The sequence below is a fragment of the Solanum tuberosum genome, unplaced genomic scaffold (genome assembly GCF_000226075.1).
Source record: "Solanum tuberosum cultivar DM 1-3 516 R44 unplaced genomic scaffold, SolTub_3.0 scf00443, whole genome shotgun sequence".
Classification (NCBI taxonomy): domain Eukaryota; kingdom Viridiplantae; phylum Streptophyta; class Magnoliopsida; order Solanales; family Solanaceae; genus Solanum; species Solanum tuberosum.
In genome coordinates, this window is record NW_006239434.1 from 342,110 (window position 1) to 349,503 (window position 7,394).

A 7,394-nucleotide genomic window follows, 5' to 3' on the forward strand; every position below is an offset into this window, starting at 1 on the left:
TAATAATAATAATAATAGTAATAGTAATAATAATAATAATAATAATAGTAATAGTAATAGTAATAGTAATAATAATAATTATAATAATAATAATAATTCAATATGGGCAATTTGGAAATTGTATAAAAGAATTAAGGGCAAAAAGGTAATATACTTGGTCAACATAAAAGAGCTTTTAAGTTAAAAAAAAAAAAAGCTCCCCCCCTAGCTTTTAGCTTTTGGCTTAAAATAAGTCATTTTTGACTTAAAATAAGTCACTTTGATAATTGCCAAACACTTTAATAAGTCAAAAACTGGCTTTTAAGCCAGTTTGACCAGCTTATAAGCCAATCCAAACAGGCTCTAACTATCTTCAATAAATTTATTTGTGTAAAATATAATAAATTATCATTTTGTTTATTATGTCGTGTGTAAAGTTAATATAAAATAAGTAATATGAATAAAAAGACAGTAGTTTTAAGCGGAAAAATCTCAAAATTTCTGTATAACCGATAAGTAGAAACAAATTTCACATCGTTCAGGTGAAATTGTAAAAAGAAAAAGAAAAAAAATTCATACATAAGTTGATGACGTGTTTTCAGTATAACAATATTTTGTTCTTGTTAGCATTATAAAATGACGCGTAGGTGAAATATTCCATAGTGATTACAGTTGGATAATCACTTGGTATAGGTATAGCTATAAAGTTTTTTTTTCTCTTCTTGTTGCCCTAGTTAAACAGACCATTCATGAAAAAGGCAATATACATGTTTCATGTGTATGAACATGGTGTTTGGGTTAAGCTTTTTTTTTTTTTTTTTTATATTTCGATTAATTTCACGAGATATTTATCACATTTAATAAGTATCAGTTAACTTTATCCACCAAAGCTAGAATATATGGAAAGAATCACCTAATATTTTTTTTTTATCTATACTAAATTTTAAACTTAAAACCTCAGAATTCTCTACCTTTGAATGTTTATAGTTTCACTTAACGATTTACTCAATATCAGTAAGTCTATAATATAAGTGACATGTGGTTGATCAACTACACGTCACCTATATTATAAAACTTTAAAATTCTAGCAATTTTTTGCTTTAACACATCAAAAGGCAAATACATTAATTCATCAAGGACCATTTCAGGTACCTGTCAACTAACCGTTGAATCTACAGTATTCTATAAAAGAGGTTGCCTCAATTGTATAATGATGAATGATGATATAGTCGAATTACTTACCAAAATAATTTGTTAAAATATAAACTAACTTTAAATTGACAAAGGCAACAAAATCTTTTAACTATTTACAAATTGAATAAAAAATAATAATAATTCTTTAAATCTTTTATATATATAAATATAAAATTTAATTTGAAATTTATAAGTGACCTATAAAATCAATTACCACAAAATTAATACCGGCGGCACGAAGCGTGAGATCAAATCAAAAGGGTGTCGTTATTTTGAAAAAGTTTCCATCAGCCGTCCGAGATAATCCTAGAAGAACTGGGGTTAATTTCGTCATTTCAGATTCACCCAAGGTCATTTCCGGAAATCTCTCCTTTTTATGCTCTAATATAAGTGGTTTTCCGTTTAATATCCGTTCAGTCATAAGTCCACCGTATGTTTAAAATTGAATCAAATTAGGGTCGTTTGGTGTGAAGGATAATATCAAATAGTGTTGGAATTAAATTATAGTATCATTTAGGGGTCATTTGATAGGTCGCATTAAAATAAATAATCTATGTATTATGTATGATATTATTTAGTACTATGTTTGGTAGGAATTTTGGCATATGTATAACTAATCCATGAATTAGTTATACATCCTACATGGTATTATAGGGTGTATTACTTATACCTTCCATTTGGAGGTATTAGTAATACATTGGATATAATAACATGGGATAAGTCTATGTAAGGACAAAAATATCCCTCAAATCATTTTAATTATTTTCTTGATTTTATGTTTTATATTAGTACTAGCAAATTTATTTAAATAAATTAGCTTACAAATTATTTAGAGAAAGTTGTTTGTTACTACATAAATCTAATACAAATTAATATAATATTTGAAATGTGAGTTGCTTAAACATTAACTAATTAAAAAGGGCAATATTTGTGTGGTTTCTAATTATTTGTATTTGAGCAATTTATAAAATTGCATACATATTAAAACTACAACTTGCAATTTTTATGTGTAAATGTAGATGATTTATTCAGTTTTACTATTGTTTACGTCTTTTCAATTTTAAAAGTTGATAGTTTATTTTTAGGCCAAACACATATGCAGACCCTTAAACTTGTCCCTAAATTTCATTTTGACACTCCAACTCAACCTTGTTCCATTTTAACCCTTCAACTCTAATTTTTATGTTCCATTTTAGCACTTCTAAGTGATGTGGCAGAGAGTGTGCATCACACATTCTCTAAGAGAGTGAAAGACAAAAAAAAAGTATTTTAAAAAAAATAATAAAAGATTACCCTTCAACTCTATTTCTTTTATGAAAAGATTGGCAATTTTTCTTTTAAGAGCTATCGCCCCAATAAAAAAAATATTCTTGTGGTAGGCCCTGTCCCTGGTAAAAAATATTGTGAAATAACCTTCCCTAGGCTTAATCCTGTTCCGGTTCCCAAGCCTTATACCTTTCTTCTGCAATGATTCCATTCTGGGATTCCGCGCTTCGAAAAGTCTTTTTTGATGCGTCTGTAATAGCCTATGTGTCCCAAAAAAGAACGTGCTACGCCCGGCCCCCTTTTCAGTAGATGAGATTAGGATGAAAGGGCTTTCTTTCATTAACATTCCGTGAAGGTGCATAGCTTCTTTGAATGTCCCGCGGATTGACTACTACATCTAGGGACGGGACTGATCCCGAAAGAGAGGTCTTTCTTTATGGTTATGAAATCGCTTTGATTGAAAAGCAAGTCGATGATGCCATAAGTCAAACGGGCGGGTGAGGCGAGAGTCCTTCACTGCACTCACTGGAGAGAGGGTAACATATCCTATATAGTAGTAAGGTCTTATTGAGAAAAAATATATGTGATGTTATTTAAATTAACTAATTGTTTTAAAAAAAAACCAACACACTTTCACCGATTATTTTTCACACAATAATGTACAGAAACTCTAAAAAATAATATTTTTAAAAAGTAATATATTTTTAAAAAATAATATTTAAAAAAAATGATGTTCATCCATTATTTTTTAACACAATAATGGCATGTGAAGTACACACATCCCACTTTGTTGATTCTTTGGAAGAAAGTGCCAAAATGGAACATAAAAATTGGAGTTGAAGGGTTAAAATGGAACAAGGTTGAGTTGGAGTGCCAAAATGAAATTTAGGGACAAGTTTAAGGGTCTGCACATGTGTTTGACCTTTATTTTATTTTTTAAATTGAAAATTGACATTTTGTAAGTAATCAATTTACTAAGATGACAATTATTTATCATCAAATAATTTTAAGTGAAAAAAAAGGCAAACATGACAACAAAATTGTTCTTCTCATAGCTAGTTAGAAGGTCATAAAAAAATAATATTGTCCGGCAATTATTTACCTTAACCTAATTACATAATAATTCAAGGGTATAATTGGAAATGAGTTTTTTTATAAAGTTTTAACCCAATTCCAAAATGGGGTTGAAACCAATGAACCAAACACATGGTAAAAATAAACCCTACATTACTAATCTTTGCACTATTAATCCTTGCATTACTAATCCCAGCATTAGTAATCCCTGCATTATTCATTTTTGTACCAAATGACTCCTTAATTTGTTGTTTGGTTGGCAAGTTCGGGATAACTTATTTCGGGATTAATAATTAGTACCGGGATAAGTTATCCCTCACCTTGGGTGGTATAGTAATTCCGGGATAACTTATCCCGGGATAAAATAGGTAAATGACAAAAATGTCTCTTTCAACCCTTTTGTTATATCACTTTTTACATTCATGAAGGACATTTTTGTAAATAAATAAATTGTTCTTAAAATTTATTATTTTAAAATACAACAAACCAAACACTCAATAAAAAATAATCTCATCATAACTAATCCCATAATAATTTATTTCATCACAATTAATTCCATCATAATTAATTCCATCATAACTTGAATTCAAACCAAACGACCCCTCATTATCTTATCATTAACTAACCCAATTATTTTTTATTTATTCAATTAATAAAAGTTTAATATTATTTTATAATATTCATTAAATATGACAATTTTTATAATTTTAAATTTAAAAATATATTAATTAGGACAAACAAATTGAAACAAGATAGAGATAATTGGTATTTTTTTTTTTGTAGGTATATAAATAAATTGGTAACCCACGATGGATGTCGTAGGATTTTCCACAGAACCGAACAAGACACATTTTCTGTCTTAGATAACTCATCCTTTCTCTTCCCTTCTTCTTCTTCTCTCTGTTCTCCACATTTCACGTACACTTTCAGAAACATTGTTGATTTACTTTGGACAGAAAAGCCACTAAATAGTGTGAGTCAATTTCTTTCCTTAAATAATTGTTTGGAGTTTTGTTTTAATGGGAAGGTTTTTTTTTCATTCATTTTTATGAGTGTTTTTTCCGTGTTTTTGAAAACAGTTGTTTTACATATAGGAAAATACGGCGAAAAATAAGCTTTACTTTGCATGCCTTCATGTGGGTAAAGGTTTGAATTTGCTGTCATCGTTGATTGGCGCTTTCTAGAAACTTGTAGAAACAAAAAACTTAGCTGCGGTTTTCATTTTTCTTGATCTGCTGATTGGTTTAGATATAGCGGAATTCATCTTTGTTTTTTGCTTTGAATAATACATACACAACGAGGAAAAGGGTAGTCTGAGTCTAATTTTTGTGGCCGGAGTTGTATTTATGTTCAATTAAATTTATCTGGGTGTTTCTTGTTTTCGAGAAATTTTCAGAGGATTATTGAAAATGGGGTCGTCAGGAATGTCGATTGATGAGATTGTGCAAGAAATTATGAGAATTCATGGATCTCTACCGACAAGGCCATCGATTGATGAGGTTGAAGGAGCAAGAGGTTTAATTGGAAATCTGGAGAAAGAAGATCAGTTGAAAATAGAAGCTATCATGAGGCAAAATAAAAGGAAAGGTGTACCAGAAGAGCTGTTCAAAATTTTGCAAGAGATGCAGAGGAACGCTGTTCTTTTTCAGAGTAAAGAACAAAAGAGGGAGGCGTTGAAACTTTTAGATCTCGACAATATTCACAGTGTGTTCGACGATTTGATTCAGAGAGCTACGAAATGTTTGCCTTCTAAATCTCACGATAATGACCCGTCTTCTTCTTTAATTGAACCGAATGATTTATCTTTGGCAAACCAAGTTTCCTTCTCCGGCGGCGGCCTTAATTCTCCGACAACTACAACTGCGGCTGCTTCTTCGTCGAGCTATTATAACTCAACAGAGCCTATTAAAGCGTCTGAACTGTATAGTAGAGATGACAGTTACTTGAATAAGGCAAAAGCCACGTTTCTTGTGGATGGAATTGGTGTTGGGCTTCGATCTGGGGATGCTTTATCAGGGCCTAAGATTGTTGATTCCACCTTAAAGCCGGCGTCAATAAGTGGTATGTTACATCTATTTGCTGCACCGTATTTCTAGTGAATTTGATTATATAATTTGTTGTGTTGACTCAAAGTTCGAATTTTTTGATCAAGAAGACACTGGTTTCTTTGTTTGTAGGTCAAGATGGTGAGAAATTAAGTTTAATTAAGCTTGCTAGTATGATTGAAGTGTCATCCAAAAAAGGAAGTCGAGAACTTATCCTTCGGAATAAGTTGTCTGACCAAGTAGAATGGCTTCCAGATTCTATAGGGAAGCTATCAAGTTTGATCACTTTGGATCTGTCTGAGAATCGAATTACGGTCCTACCCACCACCATAGGGGGGCTTTTATCATTGCAAAAGCTAGATTTGCACTCAAACAAAATTGTTGAACTGCCTGATTGTATTGGAGATCTTCTTAACTTGGTCTATCTTGATCTCAGTGGAAATAACTTGAAGTTGTTGCCCGCGAGTTTTGCTAGGTTAGCTCACCTTCAAGAACTTGATTTGAGCTCTAACATGCTATCAGTACTCCCTGAGACAATTGGCTCCTTAGTAAGTCTTAAGAAATTGATTGTGGAAACTAATGACCTTGAGGAACTTCCTCACACTATTGGTCAATGTACTTCGCTCAAAGAGCTTCGTGTGGACTATAATCATCTTAAAGCTCTTCCTGAAGCAGTGGGACGAATTGAGTCTTTGGAGATTCTGACTGCGCGGTACAATAACATTAGGCTGTTGCCTACAACTATGTCATCCCTTACAAGTTTGAAAGAGCTGAATGTTAGTTTCAATGAAATCGAATCAGTGCCTGAGAGCTTGTGTTTTGCTACTTCACTGGTAAAGCTGAACATAAGCAACAATTTTGCAGACCTGAGATCACTACCAAGGTCCATTGGTAACCTTGAGTTGCTTGAAGAATTGGACATGAGTAACAACCAGATACGCGTTCTTCCAGATTCGTTTAGGATGCTCTCAAGTTTGCGGGTCCTTAAAACCGATGGAAATCCTTTGGAAGTGCCACCAGGAAACATCGTTGAGAAGGGAGCACAGGTTTAATTTTGTTTCGTTTAACTATTATGCTTTCTGAATTAGTGTAGTATTTAATTATCTTAGCTCTTCTCTTGGATATATCAATCACTAATGTTTTATTTCCTCAGGCTGTTGTACAATATATGTCTGATCTGGTTGCCAATAGAGAGGTAAAGGCGCAACCCGTAAAGAAGAAGAAGAAATCATGGACTCAAATATGCTGCTTTTCAAGTTCCAACAAACGTCAGCGCAATGGCAGTATGGACTATGTTAATGCCTGATGTGTTCCACACAAATTTGGTATGATTATATATTTCTCCTTCTTACCAAGTTAGTCATTATGGTACTGAACTTTCCATATTTCATAAACTTCGTGTTCAGTCAAACTACATCCCATAGACTATGGAGGGAGTTTTAAATATATATTGTTAATAAATGGGAATGGTGCATTATACATGGTGCTGATTAGTGTTAATTAGAATAATGAAAATGAAGGGTTGTAAGGGTAACGGCTCACATGATGTCTGTGTTATCCGTTGTAGGGAAATGAGCTGTGATTTGGCTGGACGAAAGCTGCAAAATTTCAGTTGAATTCGAACATTTTTGCCAGCGAGATTCAATCAACTTTCTTGTTGTTCCAGATAAGCTCTAATCCACCACGTGGTTTTTTATTCTCATTTCATGTAATAATTCTTTTAATGCTCTTTCCTGTATTTTCCTCGATTATGATGTAAAATATCAAATGAGATGTAAAATCTTATCTTATTTTTTTACTTTCAATATATTCAATGAATTCCAGAATTTCTGATTA

The 7,394-nt window shown here is 32.1% G+C and overlaps 1 protein-coding gene across 1 annotated transcript; it reads left to right on the plus strand.

Moving 5' to 3' along the window:
* Positions 1–4,337: 4,337 nt before the first annotated feature.
* On the plus strand, positions 4,338–7,394 carry LOC102602696 (plant intracellular Ras-group-related LRR protein 4-like). The gene is made up of 5 exons (XM_006364779.2): positions 4,338–4,486; positions 4,910–5,574; positions 5,691–6,604; positions 6,712–6,883; positions 7,126–7,394. Exons 2-4 carry the CDS (start codon positions 4,923–4,925, stop codon positions 6,862–6,864), a joined length of 1,719 nt encoding a protein of 572 aa, XP_006364841.1. The 5' UTR covers positions 4,338–4,486; positions 4,910–4,922; the 3' UTR covers positions 6,865–6,883; positions 7,126–7,394.

Excerpts from the sequence above, each read along its gene's own strand:
- LOC102602696 (XM_006364779.2), top strand. The coding sequence starts at position 4,923 with ATGGGGTCGTCAGGAATGTCGATTGATGAGATTGTGCAAGAAATTATG. Across the intron at positions 5,575-5,690 it reads AAAGCCGGCGTCAATAAGTG|GTCAAGATGGTGAGAAATTA; the intron begins GTATGTTACATC and ends CTTTGTTTGTAG. Across the intron at positions 6,605-6,711 it reads TCGTTGAGAAGGGAGCACAG|GCTGTTGTACAATATATGTC; the intron begins GTTTAATTTTGT and ends TTATTTCCTCAG.